At 38.5% G+C, this 22,336-nt stretch overlaps 1 protein-coding gene across 1 annotated transcript in view; it reads right to left on the bottom strand.

The window, feature by feature from the left end:
• The window catches only part of CACNA2D3 (calcium voltage-gated channel auxiliary subunit alpha2delta 3), a 781,826-nt gene that overhangs the window by 542,321 nt on the left and 217,169 nt on the right, over nucleotides 1-22,336 (bottom strand). The window contains exon 4 of the mRNA XM_029243037.1: nucleotides 17,451-17,510. Within this exon, the coding sequence (XP_029098870.1) occupies nucleotides 17,451-17,510 (60 nt within the window). The remainder of the gene's footprint in view (nucleotides 1-17,450; nucleotides 17,511-22,336) is intronic.

Below are 22,336 nucleotides of genomic sequence, written 5' to 3'. Positions count from 1 at the left end.
GGAACAGAATAAAGAAAAAAGAATGAAAAGAAATGAAGACAGCCTAGGAGACCTCTGGGACAACATTAAATGCAACAACATGCGCATTTTAGGGGTCCCAGAAGGAGAAGACAGAGAGAAAGGACCCGAGAAAATATTTGAAGAGATTATAGTCGAAAACTTCCCTAACATGGGAAAGGAAAGAGCCACCCAAGTCCAGGAAGTGCAGAGAGTCCCAGGCAGGATAAACCCAAGGAGAAACAAGCGGAGACACATAGTAATCACATTGGTAAAAATTAAAGACAAAGAAAACTTATTGAAAGCAACAAGGGAAAAATGACAAATAACATACAAGGGAACTCCCGTAAGGTTAACAGCTGATTTCTCAGCAGAAACTCTACAAGCCAGAAGGGAGTGACATGACACATTTAAAGTGATGAAAGGGAAGAACGTACAACCCAGCTTACTCTACCCAGCAAGGATCTCATTCAGATTCGAGGGAGAAATCCAAAGCTATACAGACAAGCAAGAGCTAAGAGAATTCAGCACCCCCAAACCAGCTCTACAACAAATGCTAAAGGAACTTCTCTAAGTGGGAAACACAAGAGAAGAAAAGGACCTACAAAAACAAATCCATAACAATTAAGAAAATGGTAATAGGGCAATGTTCATTGCAGCTCTATTTACAATTGCCAGGACATGGAAGCAACCTAAGTGTCCATCGACAGATGAATGGATAAAGAAGATGTGGCACATATATATAATGGAATATTACTCAGCCATAAAAGGAAACGAAATTGAGTTATTTGTAGTGAGGTGGACGGACCTAGAGTCTGACATACGGAGTGAAGTAAGTCAGAAAGAAAAATACAAATACCATATGCTAACACATACATATGGAATCTAAAAAAAAATAAAAATGGTCATGAAGAACCTAAGGGCAAGATAGGAATAAAGACGCAGACCTACTAGAGAACGGACTTGAGGACACGGGGAGGGGGAAGGGTAAGCTGGGACAAAGTGAGAGGGTGGTAGTGTATATATGGACATATATACACTACTAAATGCAAAATAGATAGCTAGTGGGAAGCTGTCGCATACCACAGGGAGATCAGCTCGGTGCTCTGTGACCAGCTATAAGGGTGGGATAGGGAGGGTGGGAGGCAGGGAGATGCAAGAGGGAAGAGATATGGGGATATATGTATATATATAACTGATTTACTTTGTTATAAAGGAGAAACTAACACACCATTGTAAAGCAATTATACTCCAATAAAAATGTTAAAAAAAAATAAAAAGAAAAGAAAATGGTAACAGGAACATACATATCGATAATTACCTTAAACATAAATGGATTAAATGCTCCAACCAAAAGACACAGGCTTCCTGAATGGATACAAAAACAAGACCCATATATATGCTGTCTACAAGAGACCCACTTCAGAACTAGGGACACATACAGACTGAAAGTGAGGGGATGGAAAAAGATATTCCATGGAAATTAAAAGAAAGCTGGAGTAGCAATACTCATATCAGATAAAATAGACTTTAAAATAAAAAATGTTACAAGAGACAAGGAAGGACACTACATAATGATTAAGGGATCAATTCAAGAAGAAGATGTAACAATTATAAATATACATGCACCCAACATAGGAGCACCTCAATACATAAGGCAACTGCTAACAGCTCTAAAAGAGGAAATCGACAGTAACACAATAATAGTGGGGGACTTTAACACCTCACTTACACCAATAGACAGATCATCCAAAATGAAAATTAATAAGGAAACACAAGCTTTAAATGACACAATAGACCAGATAGATTTAATTGATATTTATAGGACATTCCATCCACAAACAGCAGATTACACTTTCTTCTCAAGTGCGCACAGAATGTTCTCCAGGATAGATCACCTCTTGGGTCACAAATCAAGCCTCAGTAAATTTAAGAAAACTGAAATTATATCAAGCATCCTTTCTGACCACAACCTTACACCTGACTGCTATGGATGAGATCTGTCTCTAGCCTAGATACTAGTCCTTTGTCTGTTGCCTGTATTGCAAATATTTTCTTAAACACCTCAAAATTGAAAACATTCTCTTCAGAAGTCCCTAGCACCAGAAAGCAGTACACACTCAGAAAAGGTCACCAACAAGACTGCAATTTGGGTCTGCAGTACAAGAACTCCAATCTACTGTTTCCTTCTGGAAAATCCGCAGTGTCCCAGCACGCTAGATGCTGGAAATCGCCATGAAGGACGATGCCCTGGGACAAGCACCACCCCCAGGGATTACTGACAATAATCGTTACCAGGTCCAATTAACTGCTTTACAAAAGCAGGTGCGTTCTCTCTCTAACCAGTGAACCCTGACATGCCGACACTACAATTAGAAGCAAAGAATAAATTAAAAACACATCCTTTCTGCCATGTGGGATAATGCACACAATGGCAGGCCTAATTGTATTTTTTAAAGCTATATGTGAATTATAAAGACAATGGACAAACCTGAGAGGTGATTATAAGGCCCCCAGCGAGGTGGACCACCCCCCTGCTGTGGGAAACACCAGTTAGGACATATCTCATCCCAATGCCCCTCGAACATTTCTTCTTCCATGATCACCTGAAATTTACTCCCCTAAATATCTCACCATCCTGAAATGGGAAGTGGCCTAGGGCAATATGCTGCTCAGTGGCTTGAATCTCCTCTTCTCATATGTATTCATTAAATCCTTATCGCCAACGTGTCCTGGTTCCCAACCCTTGACATGATAACCATGCAGCAGGAAATGGTTGCCTCTCTCAGAAAAGCAAATCTGCCAAAAACAGCTCTCCCCCTGTGCAGTCCAGGTGAACTTTTCAAATCCAGAGTTGGTTTCTGCCACATTGGAAGAATATACATCAATAACTTAAATCCCATCTGCAGACACTCCCAAGGGACCGACCCCTAAGGCCCTCCTTGCTCAAGAGTGGGTGTCACCTGCTCTGCCTTTTCCCCATCTTTTGTCTATTAAACTTAAAGAGAATAGAAAAAAGGCAGAGGAAGCAAACAAAGAGAGCACATTATGTCTGACTCACTGTATCAGGCACCTCCAATTGTGGCTGGCACCCTGGCTACTGTCCCAAGTCCCAGGGAAAATATTCTAGAATCTTTTCCTTTGCAGGTAGATCCAAGAAAGTAATGAACAAATGAACGAATGAATGAATGAATACTCAGGGCCTTTGGTATAGAAACACTGCAGATGACAGATGTTCCCACACTACCACCAAACTCACTGCAGAATCATCTTGCCAGAGGTGCTTCTTTCTTCATCTGGGAGCAGAGCCCCCACCCTGGAAAGAGTATCATATGGCTTATAAACAGTGACTTCAGAAAATACACAACAATAGCATCAAATACTGAAGGAGACAATTCTGTAGTCCAATGAGGCAAGAAAATAAAAACAACAGCTACTGACTCAACTGAATTCAACCTGTACTTTTGGTAGTCTGCTTTCCAAATTCCTTACAATTTCCAATCACCCATCCACACCAGATCAAAGAAAGCCCTAGAAAATAAATATTCATAAACAAATGCTTTCTGAAAAGCGTAGTATTTAAGCACTGTTCATGGAATCAAAACCAGTTAGTTTCTGATCCAAGGGTTCACCACGCTGTACCGTGTGACTTTGGGTAACTTTTTAACTTCTCTGAATGCCAGTTTTATCATTCATGAAGTGAGGTTATCATAGTACCTACTCTCACCAGATTGGTATGAAGATTAAATATGATAGTCATAGCCCCCCAAATGCTATTTCACCTGACAGTCTAAAGTTTAAGGCGTACCTTGTGATTCTGAGTCAAGGTCTTGCAACTCCTCTCAAATAACCTGAGACTGGACGTGGACCCAGCTGAGATGTGACCGAGATTCAAGATCAGAACCCAGAGTTGGGGTTGGGGCATATGAGACCTAAAAAGTGGGATACAGCTGGCTCCAAAGCAAACAGAGTTTTGCTGATTTTTAATCTGATAGTTATGCTGTCTTTGAAAGTGAAATGAATAAAGGCCTGGACTCCAGACATCTGTCTCTGCTAAGACATTCTAAGAGCATGGTGGTGCTCCTGGAGATTTAAATGAGAGGGCATGCTCCCAGAACCATGTGCCCTACAGTTCAATCATTTTAAATTCAGAAGTTCCCAGAAAAAATGGCATACAGAGTCAAAAAGAAGTGTAGAACATAATAAATGGCTGGTATTTAATAATAAAGACAGAATGCTTAAGGCAATTACAAGGGAGATTTCCTTTAAAACCATTAATGCAATTGGAAGAGGAATATAAAATATGTCCTAACACCAGTCTCTTGTTTGTGTTTCTCTTCGGACAGATAAAGACCCTTTTTAAAACAACAATGAAAGAAAAAGTGAACAATTAGCTAACCCAGTGCTCCAAAATTGTCTGATGATTATGAAGGGAAATTGTTCCAGGTCTTTTGCTCTCTCTGCCTACCTAGGGGCCTCCCACCATCTGCCGCACACACCCAGGAAGGCACAGGTGTGGCCAAAGAGAGTCTGAGTTCAACCCCTCCATGGAGACAAAACACCCAATCCTGTCTCCCACCAAAGTCCCAAAAAGGCTAGAAATGGCTCAGGCTCTGAGCATGCACAGCCCTCCTGCTGCCCAATTCTGCTAGCAGCATCGCATTTTTTTCTCTTGAGCAAATGATGCTTTTAACCTTCTTTCTAGTGGGGATCTCACTCTTGAGATGATCCTCCATTTTTTTCCATCAGTCATTCACCCCTTCTTCAGATATTTATTGAGTGCCAGCTGTGTGCCTAGCTCTGATCACAAACTGAGAAACAGATGTGGTCCCTGCCCCACAGAACTCACAGCCCTCAAAGGAGGCAGAGACTAAATAAGCAATTATGAATGTAATCAACTTCTTTGTATTTCAAGAGTATTGGTCAAAATAATGATCACAGTAATGATAATGGTTACCCTGAACTGGGATCACGTTCTGTACCAGACAGTGTGCTCAATACTTCATGTAGATCAATAAGCCCGTGGAAACCTGACAGCATTACAGGGAGAGTATCACCATCCTAAATATACAGAAGAAACTGAGACTCCAACAGGCTAGGAAATTTGCCGTGGGTCTCACCACCAGCAAGAAAAAACAAGCCAGGATTCAAATCTGTGTCTTTCTCTCTTCAGAAGATAGCTAACATCTACCTCACCCAGAATATTAATCAGCAAATATAAGCAGACATAATGAATCCTTTTGTATCTCCTTGTAATCAAAATGGCTTTTTGACCAGACAAAAGCTGTCTGTGGCCCATTGTTCTTCTGACCTGGGTTTCAGAAAATATTACTAATAAGCTGTAATTCCTCCTCCAGCTCTCCAATCTTGCTCCTTTTAACCAGAACAACTTCTACATTTCAGTCAATCTCATGTAGAATGAGAGGACAAAAGGCTTTAAAACCTAGAAAAAAATTTTTTTCATGGTGTTTACATGGTCTCAGCCACCTGAAAACTTTTAGGAAGAAGGATCAATTATGAATATATTCACATGCACGACATAATCACTGCTAAATAAGGCAAAAGCAAAGGTTTAATTTGGTTCTGAATTTCTTTAACCATACAGAAACTACAGTTTGGCGTCAAGGCATTTACATTCCAGAGTTAAGTTCTTAAAATCACACACCAAAAAAAAAAAAAAAAAAAAAGTGTCCTTTATATTATTCAAAAGAACCCCCTTAAATCTAAAATGATCAAATAATTTACGGAGGCGGGAGCAGTCTGTGAATGATCCAATCAAGCAATATTTCCTTGAAATTTCTCTGTTCCAGCTTTAAAGTAGGAAGTTTATATCTATTTGTGGGGAGGAAAGAATAGAGAGATTTTCTTCTCAGAGATGTTTCCCTTAGGACAATGCTATGTCTGTAGATGTTGCTGGATTTCCTCAAAGAATACCCTCACTCTATGGAAAAATAATTGCTATCCTTTCCCTGTAAAAAATCACAACCTCACAGACTTAGGCAGTTCTAGACCAGGCAGGAAAATCAAACCAGTCTCATGCCCTCATTTACCAGAGGTAACATGAAGTCTGAAAGGAAATGTGATTTAACCAAGGTCACATAGCTGATTAGCAAAACTTCAAGGCCCCTAGCTACTAATGCAATACTCCAAGAGAAAAAAATTACTTTTTTCCCCCCTCTATTAATGACTACCAGCATGAGAAAAGCTGCTTTGTTTTGAAGCCTGTTTATTTATTTTGTTGTTGTTGTATTTTGCTATGGACAAGTGAAATGTCAGATCAAGGATTTTCTGTAAGGGGCCGATTTTTATGTCTTTTAAAGGTATTCTAAGGAGATTATAATGTTAGATGACAAAGATTTCACATATGACCTCAAGTCACGCCCGTTATTGCTGTCAAAGACTCATTCTTAAAGGCTGATTATGTCTCCTCTGAATTCCTACTTGTGATGTAAGAGGCTACTCCTGCACAGACATATGGTGTCTGTAGCGCTGATTATGGGAGCTAGGAAGGTGGGTGGGGACCTGCCCAAGAGAGGAAACCTGGGTTGTAAGAGCATATTTCCCTTCTAATTTTTCTCCTTTCCAATTTTAAAGATGTTTTCTCTATAAGAACATAACTGTTTAATAAAATAACTTGATACTCATTTCACATAATATTCATTAAATATAATTAGTTATCTTCATAATTAGTATACTCATATATTTGTAACATATTAAATGGCAGAAAAATCTCATTTAGATTAAGAAAATTAGCCATTCATTAATTTATTATAAGTAACAACAAAAGCCAACTGCTTCAATAAAAGCTGCCATTAATATATGAAAATGTCTTTGAATGTTACAGCAATAATTGAATCACTTCTGGTCACGCCATAAGTATTTATTTTAAGAAAGAATTAGCTTTTTCTAGTTGAAATAAACAGATGACAACTTTATGAATTACCAACGATGCTGGTGATTACCAGTCAGCTGCGGATTTTAGTGACTGTATCACCATTATGAATTTCAATTAATTCTAACAAATATTTGTGGACATATGACTAGATGTCAGGTGCCTGCTCTCATGGAGCTCATGTTTTGCTGGAGGAGACAGAAAATAAACAAACAAATCGTATAGGGGAGCTCAAAGAACAGAAGGAGTAAGGCAGGAACATAGCAGACATGAAGGAAAGGGAAGTAGCTGCTAATCCACCTGCAATCTTGAGAAAGTTGTGTGGCGCTCTGTAAGGTATGTGGGACATCCAGACTTTGTTCTTAGTATAAGCAAATAGTATAAGTAATAAGTAACTTGTATTTTTAAAAAGTCACAGTGGTTACTATGTAGATAGTAGATCCAATTACCAAATGAGGGATGTCTCCCTTCTGTCCGTTACTAATAATACCAGTAAAGTGATGCTTAATCATTTTTACTAAATCATTATATCTTATTAAGAGATTTTTTTATTACATAGGTTCATGGGTCAGGATTTACCATTCTAGAAAACTTCTTTTTGATGTATCTGATAGACCTTTTTCTTTTTGATAGACCTATTAAATAACCCACTATAACTTTCGTCTTAAATTTATTTCTTATTAAGATTTTGTCCAGTGCAATTTAAGGTCAGTGTTAAAATTTGTGATTCCATGAGGCAACATAACTGATTGGTCTTTGGAGCCAGACAGTCTCAGGTGTGAATCTTGGCTGGTCCATCCACTGTGGTATAACCTTGGGCCCAACGTGTGGCCTCTCAGTCTTAGTTTCTCCTTATGTAAAATGGAGATAATAACAGTATCTCTCTCACATGACTGTGGGGAGAAGAATTAAATGAGATAATGCCTGGGAAGCATTTAAGCCACTGCCTATACCTAATACATTTTAAATAATGGCACCTATTACTCTTATCATTGTTCTTATATTCTATTAGTATTAATTAACCAGCAAAGAGAGCTATCCTAAAAATGTCAGTCATGAAATTTTTTAAATTTGAACAATTAGGATTACTATATCAAATGCACATACTTGGAGTTATTTATATTATAAAGACCTACCCCACAAACTAAACTGAAAGTAGAAAACATGAGAATTAATTCATCTGTGTACATATCAGGTGCTTTATTAACAAACAGGCTTAAATGAGATTACAAAATTTCTGTTGAGGTGTCTACTTTCTACACTGCCACCAGATTCAAGCTGTACTTTAAAAATTCAATAGCAGTTGGCAAATTCCTAGACCACAAGACCCTTGATGAAATCAGCAACCTAGAGGCATTCTGGCATTCCTAAGGGCTGCCAAAGAATTTGCTGGAGAAAGACCCCAAGGTAATTTCTGGGATCTGCCAATGACCTCTGCAGTCAGCCATCTTAATGAAAGACACTAAGGTTTCTGGCAATGTACTATGGGACTCTGATATTATGGTCAACAGCACCACTAAGTGTTTATCTAATTATAACTATAGATATGCCCAGAGGGTCTCGGTGTCCCAAAATGTCCCCTTTCCAAACTGACTGATATCTGAAACATCACAATCACACTGTGTATGCGGAAACAATAAAACTGTGCTTTAAAAGTATTTGTTTAATTGAAATGTTTAATAAAGTCTGAATTGGTGGTGTTTTACTATGTTTAACATATATTTAAAACAAACATGTTTTAAACAAATATTTATTTTAAATAAACATTCCCAGTTTTGAGAAAGCCCAATTGAGAAAACCCAAGATAAAAAAGAATCACAAAAGAACCAATGACTTGATAGGAAAAGAAAGGGCTTTCTAAAGCAACATTTCAGACTTCTCTAAACACTATTACCTACAAATTAAGGTATACATGGTCATGATAGAAAAAAGAATGTTGTAACAAGAAAGACTAGGACAAAGGGGAAACACATAGGGGTTTTATTAGATTATTCATTATTGCTAAAATTAAAGATAAAAGACCTAGGTTTCTAAACACATAAGTAGCAAAGAAAAAAGAGAGTCACTAATGTGAAAACATTCCACAGACAAATAAATGATAACTCTGGGAGGAGCAAATAATGTCATTTTTCCCCTCTGAACTATTAAGTAAGGTGACTGTTCAAACAAAACCAAATCAATTACCATTGCTATAAAGTTGCACTTTCTGTCTTTAAATTTGTTAATAGTAATATTTTTATCTGGATTTAGAACAGGGGACGGTAGCAATATAATTAAGGTATAGAAATTATAAACTTTTGAGAAACAATGTTTGCGGTCCAAGATTCTATAACAGAAATGCATTTTTCTCTTTCTTTCAGCTAGAAGATGGCCTTGTGGTATTTTTGGAACAAAGAAGTCTATGTTGTACTCACTACTTACATGGTTAGAGTGCAGAAGATTAAACCACTGGAGTCTTCCCTATTATGTATAGTTGATCATTCTCTTCATCTCTTTAATAACTGTTTCCTAAATCCAACTTAATTGGATTCAATAAATTTGGTATTTTTAGGACATCTGCTACATGAATGGAACTATACTGAGTTACAATGAGGAAATTTATAAAAATCATTCGAAGACATAACACAATGCCTAACCTATAGCAAAAATTACTAGACATGTGAAGAAGCAAAAAAAATGTGGCTTCAAAAGAAAACAGCACTCAATAGAAACAGAAATGACCTAGATGCTGGAATTAGCAGAGAAGGAATTTAAAACATCTATTGTAGATATGTCTGAGGACTTAAAAGAAATCATGAACATAATTGGTGCACAGATGGGGAATTTCAGCAGGAAATAAAATCAATTTTAAAAGATTTGATAAACAACAAGGTCCTACTGTATAGCACAGGGAACTATATTCATTATCTTGTAATAACCTATAATGGAAAAGAATATGAAAAAGAATATATATATATATGAATTACTTCACTGTACACTAGAAACTAATACAACATTGTAAATCAACTATACTTCAACTAAAAAAAAGATTTATTGAAAATTCTAGAACTAAGAGTACAATACATGAAATAAAATATTCCCTGGATGAGTTTAACAGTAGATTGGAGACCACAGAAAAAAAAGGGCTAGTAAACTTGGAGACCAATTAATAGAAAATAGACTGGAAACAAACTAAACAAAGAGCCACACTGATCTGTGCGATGATATTAAGCAATCAAACACAGATGTGACTTAAGTTCCAGAAGAAAATGTAACAAGAATGGGGCAGGTAAAATTTTGAAGAAATAATTGTTAAAAATTTTCCAAATATGGTGAGAATATACAAGAATCTCAGCAAGCTCCAAGCAGAATTAATATAAAGAAAATCACATCTAGTAACACCCTTAACCTATCACACTGTATAGTATACTGAAAATCAAAGATAAGGAGAAAGAAATCTTGAAAGCATGAGAGAAAAATGACTCAGTGTATCCAGAGGAACAAAGATAAAAATGATGGAGGACATTTCATCAGAAACATTAAAGATCAGAAGAGAATGGGATGATATCTTCAAAGTGGTAAAAGAGAAATACAAACTGTCAAGTAAAAATTCTGTATCCAGCAAAATTATCCTTCAAAAATGAGGGCAAAATACAGATATTTTTAGCTAACCAAAAGCTGAGGGAAGTTGTTGCTACCAGACCTTCAATGCCAAAAGGAAAAAAAAAAAGCTAAAAGACGTTCTTCAGGCTGAAGAGGTATGATAACAGAAGGAAACTCAATGAAATGAAGAGTGCCAGAAACAGTAAATGTGTAGGTAAATATCAATACATACTACCTTATTTCTTATTTAATTTTTAGAAGACAGCTGTTTAAAGCAAAACTAAAACAAAATAACATCTTACAGTGTTTGTAACACATATAAGAGTAAAATATATGATTACATGAAGGAAAGTGGTAGGCAGAAGTACACTATTCCTGTTTCAGATGGAGTGGTACTTCGCACAGCAAATTAACTCAAGATACACTGTGCACTTAAGTTAAAGATGCCTATTGTAATCCTTAAAGTAACAACTAACGAAACATATCTTAAAAAGGGAGATTAGAACTTTCCTGGAGGATGAGGGTCACATCTCAGTTTACGGAAGTCCCACAACCTAGAACAGGGCCTATCAGGTGCTGAGTTCTGAATAAATTTAAATTAAGCAACAAATGGACAAACATGAATAAAACTAACAGGATAAGAAATGATAAGCATCATTAAAGAGGCAACAATAAAGTATCACTAGGTGAGAAAGACTATTATATGGAAAGTAGATAAAATAATTTTAATTTTGCATTTATGGAAAATGCAGGTATTATGGGTTCTCTGTTGTTACACACACACACAGATGCACCGGAAATGCACACACTATTGTTTTTGTTCCCCTGGCTATAACTTATAACTTTGCAGGGAGATTTCTTCTAGCCCTGGAGGACGTAAATCTACTCACCACTCAGTCAAGACTCATTCTTCAGGGATTTGCACCAAGGTCCCTTGAACTCCCAGACCAGGCAAGGTCTCCTGTCCTGCACTGTAATTATGCCCTGTGCTTATGTTTCTCTTCTTCCTTCCTCCCTCACTCCCTCTCTCCCTTCTTTTTTATGGCTGCATTGGGTCTTAGTTGCGGCGTGTGGAATTCCCTCTAGTTGTGGCACGTGGGTTTTCTCTTCTTTAGTTGTGGCGCACAGGCTCCAGAGCACGTGAGCTCTGAAGTTTGCAGCACGCAGGCTCTCTAGTTGAGGTGCGTTAGCTTAGTAGTTGCGGCGCACGGGCTTAGTTGCCCCACAGCATGTCGGATCTTAGTTCCCCAATCAGGGATCGAACCTGTGTCCCCTGCATTGGGAGGCGGATCCTTTAACACTGGACCACCAGGGAAGTCCCTGCTTATGTTTCATGTCACTCATCATGATCAAAATTTTAAAATTATTTCTGTCATCATGTCTTTAAAATCTGTCACTCACATTAGAGCGTGAGCTCCATGAGAACAAAGACAGCATCTGTCTAGCTCTTGGCCATATCCAAAACCCAGTACCTGACCCACAGGACATCACTGATAACTATTTGTTGAATGAATCTTGGCACATGAAAGATGAATGAGATCTTAGAAATCATCTAGATATTACAATCTGTCTTTTTATGGATGAGCAATCAGTTCCTTGAGCAAGTAAATGGTCCAGTTGCGACCAGAACTACCAGAACCTCCGTTTTCAGACCTCTAGACCAAAGCTCTCTCTGTAAAAGTTATAACGTTCTAGCCAAATGTACGAAAATGACAGTGTGTGTGCGTGTAACAACGAAGAAATTACTTTGACTTTTAAATGCTCACACTTAAAGATTCCTCAGAAACTATTTACATATCAGTCTTGTGAATAAATGACATATGGCAAGTCCTAACTAAGAAACATCTAATGTAAGATCTTAAAATGCAGAAGACTGTGAACCCTGGCCAAGCTGATAAAAAGAAAAAGGAGGAGAAAAGAAAAAAAAAAGGATCCCCTGATAAATTACATCAGAAAAGAAGGGCTTATTTTAATACAAAAAGTGTGAAATTTTCCTTCTCTTTTCATTTCTTTCTCCTACAGATGTGAACCCTACCTTTCTTGTTTAGTGCACAAAAGTCAATGAGCTATCTCTATAAAAAAATCTATTTCCAGTTCTGGGGTCTTCCATGTTCCACCTCCTCCCTCAGCAAGGAGTTCAACACCTCACTCAGTCCAAGAGAGCAAGGATGGATTGGGGCTTAACAGAAATACATGAGAAACGCTGTAAGGGCAGTCATCTCCTCCACCCAGCAAGTACTTCTACTAAACCTGACCTTTGCTCTCCTTCACAACATACAGTTTTTCCCCAGGGCAAAGCCTCACTAGCCAGCAAGGAGACGCTGTCAGGAAAAGGACAGCTCTACTCTGCTGTTTGCTAGATGCCCTTCCTAAGCCTTCTGAGAAAGGCTTCCTTCTCCCGGTGGCTATCTCCTCCCTGGGTTCTCCTTCAACACAGCCTCCCAATGCAACAGGCAGTGGCAACGAGGTGGAGGAAGATGCTCTAGCAAGTATCACAAGCTGTCCCACCCCGAGATTTCCCATCAGTGGTCTCTACATCACTTCCAATCCAAACCCCTCACCCCAACTCTGAAATCAGGACACTGTGTGCGCAAGATAGGTGACAGCAGCTCGGCAGTGACCAGGAGGGGATGTTCAGGACACTGCATCCCCCCAGTTCCCTTCCACTCACACTTTGTTATCCCTCTGAATATCATCAGGCCTTTTCCGCCTACTACTTACAAAGCAACAAAGAAAAATTATTATAGAAAACTTTGTAATCAAAAAGGTTTCTGTAGGATACACAATGCAAAACCACAATTCTTGTTTTTTCCCACTGTGCACTAGCTCTGTGCAATTGGCACTTATTTAAGACAGCTTTCAAAGAAAATATGTTTGCAGTTCAAAGATAAGCAGGTTTTTAGTAAACTGTCAAAAGGACTTTTTTCTTCTTCGCTGCCAGTAGAAAAACCCCAAAAGAAAGAATAAGTAAGAGGAGAAGGCTTCTCTCTGAATTATACTACATGCACAGACCTAGTTTTCTGGAAATTCATCAATAGCTAGGATAATCAGGGCTAGGGGCTGCCCCCACCACCCCACCCTTGCCCCATCAACATAACGAGAATGAAATGCTAAAATGATCATATGTGATAATTAAGACAGTTTTTAAACTCTTTTCTTATAATTATCAATCTCATATGTGCTCTACATTAAAAACCTATGTTAATTCAAAGAATGCAGTTAAAAAAAGGGAAGATGCCATTTTAACAAGGCCTGTGTTTGCATCAATTCTAACCGAAAAGTGCCCTAATGGAAATATCAGGGAACAAAGAACAAAACCAAGAGGCCAGTCTGGAACCCACAGGACACCATACAGGGGGACAAGCCCAAGGGCTAAACCGACACCAGTGTCCACAAGAAAGGTTTCCAGCCAATGAACCCACGCAGCTCTGGTTTGTGTGCAGGACACTGCACTGTGGGTTGTTCACATATGCTGCCCTTCAAAGGCTATATTTTGCCTCTTGCCCCAACATAGTTTTTGTTAAGAACTAACAACCTAGTGCCATATTTTAGGACCTACAGAAGGGACTACCAATGTCAAGGCTATAAGCTCAAAAAGAAAAGGCTAAACCTCTGGAGAAACTGTAAGAGGAAATTTAAATGGTAAATAAAATCCTGACAATAAGGAGGCATGACCTTCTTTTGGTAATTTTTGATGATTCTACCAACGAAAAACAAATTCTTCACTTTTAAAGCACATGATGATGCAAAGACACGAAGACTCCAACCTAAAGTGAAAGAAGAGGCAGATCCAGCATTTCCTTTTTATTTTGGAAATGGTTTGCTGGAGTGGGTGCTAAGACTATGTAACTTGAAGCTGTACAGTTTAGGAAATGTCACAAAAACATTTTTTTTTTCTGTAGGAAAACAGACTCCCAGCTCCCTCTGCTCTTCCCAAGCTAATAGCACGGAAACCTCCTCAACATTACTTCATGGTAAGCAGATGGTACTCTGAAATTTTTTTGATAAAAACAATCCACTGGCAGGTGTTGTAGAGAGGTCAGTGGAACCCAGGTTAACAACTGATCAGTTCTAATGGACCGTCGTAGCAATAAACTCAGAGCCTGTACACAGACCTGCTACCCCAGGAAGAGCAACCGGGCTGACACCCAAGCTGTTAACAGACTTGCGCATAACAGCATCAATGTTTCACAGCTTCAAAACCTTCATCTAAGCAGACATACATTATTTGATGCATATCCATTTTCTCCAAATCATCTCTTTTCCAGGTTTCCACAAAAGTGCACATGGTTTACTCTGACCCAGAGAACATTCTGTCATGGTCCAGAGAGTGAATGACACTCTGTAATACTGACAGATTATTTCAACATCTACTCTGTGCTCAGACCACAGCTGTAGCCTCTGATATTCGTCTTGTACTTATACAGAACAGATGACAATGGGGGAGGAAAAACTGGGCCCATCTTCTTTGCTCCCAAGAGAACAAAAACTATGAGACTCCAGAGACCCATTCTCTCAGTCTCTATTTTTTTTGAGAGGGATACTCATGCTGCATTCGTGTTTCCACCACCACATTTGACAAGGGAATCAGTGTGCTGCACCAGAATTTTATTGTAAAGGATCATAGGAAGGAAGTCAGAGCACTCTTAGAAAATAACAATTGATTCAGATGGACCAAAAAAAAAAAGCGCTCTAAAGTTAGTTAAGCTAAACCACAGAACACTTTTTCTCTCCTGAAGGATAAATAATCCTGCAAGTCAATTAATCATTCCCTCCCTCACCCAGTTACTTTTTGTAGACAACTGATCTCAAAATAAAATTGACTATATGAGCCATAAACACCAGATTTTCCAAAAGAGTCCTTTGGAAATCTTTGGTGTATTTTTCCTCGTCATCACATCTGAAGGCACTTTGTGTCATTACTGATGATATTACCTTTGATTACCTGTTTAAGATGGCTTATCCGTAATAAAGCTGCTATAATTCCCTTTGTAATTAATAAGCAATTTGTGGGCAGATACTTTGAGACTGTCAATGTCCTGTTCTTCATCAAACTTTCACCTGCTAGTTTTAGCATCTACTGAAGATTCTTGCCTGAATCAATTATTACCATAATTTTATAACTCCATCATTTCTTCTACATTTAGTAGTTGGCATTCTACTGTAAGAGTGTTTCCTTCTCTTTTATTTATGTATTTATCTATTTATTTATTATCAGATTGGACTCACAGATTCTTATCAAATTTAAGTTGATTTGAGTTGAATTTCTGTCATTTACAACCAGAATATTCCTGAAAAGGCTTCTGGAACTCCCAAGGAGACATAGTTTCCCTTGGCAATGCATTCAAGAGATCCTTACAATCTTCAGACCTAAAAGGTGCTTCCTGATGCTTTCATCAAATCCCTTCTGGCCCACTCTAAGAAGTCCAAACCCTCTGAAGGGGAGGTACACTTAAGACAAATGTGACCAACAAATGGACCCTGGTGTGGCTATAGGAAGGCAAGGTGCTTCTTGCTATTTCCAGCTGACTCCTCTGCTCTTTCTCTGTAGCTCTGCTCTAAGAGCAGGGCTGGCTTCCCCACTCCTCTCCAGGTGTTACCAACAGTCCCCAGGGCTTCTCCGCCTCCCCCTGGAGCCTCTCATGCTTGCTACATTCTTGGTTCTGTTTGCTTCACACGTTGGGTGTTATGACTGAAAATGACCCCCAATGGTGGGCTTGATATTTTCTGATTCCCCTCCGGACCCATTTTTCACCCTTTTCCACCCAAAGCCTCAGAAAGTCTGAACCAAATCAACTACACCAACAGTTGGGTTCAGCCAATGGTGGGTACCAGCAAGAGATCAGAAGGCTAGAGACAGTTATCAGTGTATCTTTTTCCCCAGATTCTACACTTATTAGCTCACCATCTCTCTATCAATTACCCTTTCCATATAGCTACTCTCCCTGGGTTCTAGAAACCACCCCCTCCCCTTGCTCCTTCAAGGCCAGGAGTGTGGCTTGCCCGGGGGTACAACACCATTGCTTGTTGGTTTCTCTTACCATACATCTGTAAATATTTTCTTTATTAAACTTTCCTCCATTACCCCATTTGAGTGTGCATTCTTTTACAAGAGGTACAACCATGGGACAGAGACACAGCCAAACGCTATCTTTGGTATTACCATCTTTTTCTGTGCTTGAAGATTTATCTTTTCCATATAAATGAAAACACAGCAAAATAAACACTACTTCCTAATTGTGACCACATGGCACTAAAAGAGATATGTTCTAGCAAGGCACAGACTTAAGGAATTAAGATTCACCCGTTTTGCTAGCGGTGAGGAAAAGTCACAAACCCAAAAAAACAATACAGATGAAATTTCCTTCTGGAGGGACCCAAAGGAACCTCCAAGTATTATTCAATTCACTTCTTGCCTCTAACTATGTTTTATATATACATGACAGCATCAAAGTCCTTCTCAACCAGACACAGGTGTGCCATGATTAGATATGAGATCCACAACAAAAGTTTATTAAGCAGATGTTCAAATCCCAGGTCTGTGAATGATTTAATTTTTAAATATAATTAACAGTCAATTCAAGGTTAGATCCATACATAACAACATTGCTTTCAGTCACTTAAAATGCAGCCATGGAAGAGGGATTTGGATATATTCTGCCATCTGTCTTATCAATTTACCATTAAAAGCTCTGGTGATTATTGTCAGTTGACTGATTAACTCCCCCAGAATTAGAGAGGAAACCTGGTTACATGCATGTAAGTGTGTGTTATCCCCTATTGTAACTTGCATAGTGGAAAATGGTTGAGGATCACTGTCCTGTCTTGTCAAAAAACAGGCACATTTATTTCAACCCTGTACCATTCTCTCAAGAGCCTTCTCTCCAAACCTCTGAACCCTGGTGTTCCCAGTATACCTAGTGTTTCTCCTTTGGCAGCAAATACACAAAACAATTGAACTCAAACTATAATCAATTACCTGCAAGTCTGCATCAAATTCATGTTTCAGGTGTGCTTCCTCTGCAGCCTCCACCAGACGCTGGCAAGATAGAAAGCAACACAAAGGATCAGAACTGTAGCCTCGACCCCATTTCAACAACATGAAAAGACCGAAGTTTCTCCATTGCCCAAAAATGACAGATCATATCATGGCATGTGAACTGTGACCTGCTGCCTTTGCTTCCATGAAACTGAAAATAACATCAGTGTCAAAATCTAGTTTTTGCTTTCATCATCCAATCATGTTCTGCATCCACTTTCGTAAAAATTCAAAGACACTGGCCCTTGAGGCCAGATATGGACTCCAAAACCTACTTAGAAAAGTGCATTCCTTAAGCATAGAAGGCCCTTAGTCAAGATTTATTGAATTGAATCGAGTCTAACTCTAAGTGGCCTTTCTTCCCCAATGGTTTACAAGTAGTATTTAATTCCCTCAATTTAAGGTCAATTCTTTCTGCACCCAGCTCTGGTACCTAATTATCAAATGACAGTTATTTGAATTTAATGGTACCTCAATGCCACTTTGACAATCTGCATCCCAATAAGAAAATCACTAAAATGAAATCAATATGCAACACCTGTAAGTACACAGCTCTTGTTATTCTTCCTAGCTAAGTAAATTCAACCAATTCATATTATTATGAAAATAATTTCATAAAATTCCATTTAACATCAATGAGTCAACTATCAAATAATTTATTCTTTAATTTGAACTTTCCAACAATAAGTTATTTCCCACCATGAAAATGTATGCTACAGGATATTGCAGAATACTTGTTTAGTGAAATAATATTTTACTGAAATTTTATTGAACTAAAAGCCAAACCTTAGATTCAAGTAAAGAATTCAACCATTTTTTCCACAGTTATTCTTATAGCCTATGCTGTCTTTAGCTTGCTTTTTCTTGACATATTATAGAACTGAGTTTAACAGACCCTGTTTCAAAAATGATGACATTAGTATTAATTTCTAAATGATCACAAATCAACAAATGTTCCATGAATAATTATAATATTAAACTGGACACAGAAATAAAGAGAGTGAAATTTATTTGGGTAAGTTAGGCAGCAGTACGAGCACTAAAGCCCTCTCTCTCCACCAGCCTTGCCCATAGACTGGAATCTGGGAGAGGTGGCCAATCTGGTTTCCCACATTCTCTTCAGATAGTCAGGAAGCAGCTTCGCCTTCTCTGGTCAATCAAAGAACAGACCCCAGGAGAACAGTACAGGGCCAGAGCCACAAGATCCAGTTCTAATTCTATTGAAGATGCAACTCTCTACCATTGCAAAATTTGGGCAGGCCCTTCCCCTCTCTGATTCTCAGTTTCCTCATCCCAAACACATGAAAAGGCGATCCAAGATCAGTGGTTCTCAAAGTGCAGTCCCCCACCAACAGCATCAGTTTCACCTGAGAACCTGTTAGAAACTCATATTTTCAAGCCCCATCCCAGTCCTACAGAATCAGAAGCTCTGGGGCTGAGCCAAGCAACCTGTTTTAACAAGCTCTCTGGGTGATTCAGAAGCTGATGAAGTTTGAGAGCCACTGACTACAAATAGCACTCACTCCAGACCCCCTTGATTTATGAGCACCACCAACCTTCCAAGGTTTCCTAAATCTCATTTATCTCTTTAAAATCTGTATATATATATATATATATATATATATATATATATATGTATTTCCACTGTAAGACATAAAATACTTTATAGAAGAGAGGCATAAAACAAAGGACAGGAAACAGAGAAAAAGCAAAAGGAGAGACACTATCTGTGTAGACTGGACACACTGGCCCCAAACTTTCAATGGGTTGTGGTCTTCTTGGAACCATCCTAGTCAATGAAGCTTGTTAGTGTCCTGTGATTACTTGACACAATTTGCATATGTATCAGTGTGGACCCTGAAAAATAAATGACTGACAGTGATTTAAGAAATCTGTGTGAGAGCTTATTTTCTTAATCATTGTAACAGATTTAGAATGTATATGCATGTATCATGCATATACATTCTAAATTACATTTACATATTGAGCTTTACGGAGTGTGTGCAACCAATATTATGCATCTCTGAACACTTATGTATCACAAAAACCCATTCATTCTGACTGTAATTACTTAAACTCATAGAAGTTGTTTTCTCATGGTGTCTAAGCACTCTGAGAACCCAGAGAAGAAATGTCGATGAAACGGACAAATGACTGAAAGATAAGAACAAAATAAAATTTCTCAATTATCAAGACAGATAATATTGAAAAAAGTGAAAAACTGGAAATGCAAAAAAAAAGAAAAAGAAAGCTGTATAGGACCAACAAATAAGAGAACAAGACAGAAATAATAAGCAAGTTGAAGTTATCATGAAAGAACATAGCATGAAATTCATTTCATATATAACATTTTATTTACATTTATATGTATGTATATGTATATCACACATACATGCCAATAACAAATTTATGTGTAATATAACATGAAATGTATTTCAACTACAAATATTGCAATACCAGCCATGGGGCACAAGAAGATAACATTGGGAACAATTCTGTAATATTGTACAAACCACTGACATCAGCCAGAACACCGTTCTTTGTGTGGAGCTGTGAGCCCATGAGAATTTTAATCCTGCAGGCCAGTTTTTACGTTCATTTTCTAGTTAAATTTGCTACATGCCTTTTTTTAACTTAATTTATCTCACATATTTGTTTCCATAAAGATATTTTCCCATCATGCTCACTACAGAGGTTTAGGAGATATGATTCATAAAAAGATAGTCAACTGGCAGCCACATATAATACTGCCTCATGTGAAGCACAGAAGTACTTTGGAACAGGACTCTTTGAAAGGACATACCCTTCTTGCCATGGGGTTATCCCAATCTGCTCTCTTGATGCCAGCAGGAGACAGGCCTACATTTTATGGGAAAATTCAGGGGGAACCCCCTACACACACACCAAGAACAGGCTCAGCTGCTATGCACAATTATGACAAACAAAACATCAAGAACTAGGTACCTTTTGGAAAGAACAAAGCATAGTTGATCTTCTTGAAACACTCTTATAAAGATAAATGAATTAAAAGAAATGTTATTTAATAAGGAAATCATGTGCCATAAATTTACCTAAAACAGAGTAGTCCTGGGGACAGAGTTCCTATTGTTAATAAAATAAAAATAAATTGAATCATCATTAACAAAATCAAAACCACTCAACTTCCAGCTCTGATGCTTGCCAGTAGAAAATAACAGCCCAGAATGTCTCTTTCTGAGCAAATATCCTTATCATCTAAGTCAAATTAAGTATGTTTTTAAAATAAGACTTGATCATTATTTGCAGGCATGAAAAATCAATTTAAATGTGCTAATATTTTAGTTATTATATAAGGAACTGCCACTGAGCCTGAGGAGACCTGTTACTCTATTATATCCATTAGAGAGGCAGTGTTTTTTAATAATAGTAAGTTAATTTTCACTTGTATGAATTCCCCTTTTGGATCTGCAGATTGGATTACAGAACTGTGTATGTGGCTTTTAATTAAGACTGAACACTGGAAGTAAAAACGGCTTTGAAGACTAATATTCAAAACTGAACTTTGGGGTCAGGGAAAGCAGCAGTTTTGTCCACAGATATTCCTTCCCCCTTAATGACCAAACATTTCCTCACTCAGTAAAAATGATAACAATATAGCGAAATATACATCCTGGCCTTGGAACAAAGCACCTACAAGCTAAAAAGTTGTAATTCATCAATTGATACACATTACATTGACTTTAAAGATTTCTAAATAACTCTTCCTTTTTAGTGGAATAAATACAAACAAAAGCTATCTTTATATATAAGAAATGCTAGAAGCCATGTACCATGGATAGTATTTTATAGCTGTGGGTAATAGTGGGGATATTAAAACATTTCATTTAAAATCACATCTTAGGGCTTCCCTGGTGGCACAGTGGTTGAGAGTCCGCCTGCCGATGCAGGGGACATGGGTTCGTGCCCCGGTCCAGGAAGGTCCCACATCCCGCGGAGCGGCTAGGCCCATAAGCCATGGCCACTGAGCCTGCGCGTCTGGAGCCTGTGCTCCGCAACGGGAGAGGCCACAACAGTGAGAGGCCCGCGTACCGCAAAAAAAAAAAAAAAAAAAATCACATCTTATTTCTTGTTACAATGACCCCACGTACATCCATGCAACAATACAGAAGGCACAGTCTCCCATCTCCTCCCCTGAAACACTTAAATCTCTGTCATGTTCCAGAAGGGGGAAAATAGGACACCAAGTCAAAGTAAAAATTGGACCAGAATAAGAAAATGATTTTTTGTTCTACATGTATTTCATTTTTTGGTTCCTTATCATTTTGGCTTAACAGGAGAAAAGAGAGAAAGAAATGTGCAATGAAAAGTGGGAAGCGCAATGGAAAATATGGTTCCACAGCCAGAGTAACTTATTACCGGACTCCTACTGATTCTATCAGATGAACAAATTGCGTACAAGTGAAAAAAATTTTAATAAAAATCCCTAAAATTGGAGCAGGGGCAACTATGGCCAAAAATCCTTAAAACAGAAATATAGGGGCTTCCATGGTGGCACAGTGGTTAAGAATCCACCTGCCAATGCAAGGGACACGGGTTCGAGCCCTGGCCCAGGAAGATCCCACATGCCGCAGAACAACTAAGCCCGTGTGCCACAACTACTGAGCCTGAGCTCTAGAGCCCACAAACCACAACTACTGAGCCCACGTGCCACAACTACTGAAGCCTGCACGCCTAGAGCCCATGCTCTGCAACAAGAGAAACCACGACAATGAGAAGCCCACACACCGCAACGAAGAGAAGCCCCGACTCACCGCAACTAGAGAAAGCCCACGCACAGCAACGGAGAC

This window comes from Monodon monoceros, unplaced genomic scaffold (assembly GCF_005190385.1).
Source record: "Monodon monoceros isolate NGI ecotype Baffin Bay Population unplaced genomic scaffold, NGI_Narwhal_1 Super_Scaffold_3, whole genome shotgun sequence".
Lineage (NCBI taxonomy): Eukaryota > Metazoa > Chordata > Mammalia > Artiodactyla > Monodontidae > Monodon > Monodon monoceros.
This window is presented reverse-complemented; position numbering and strand designations above follow the sequence as displayed.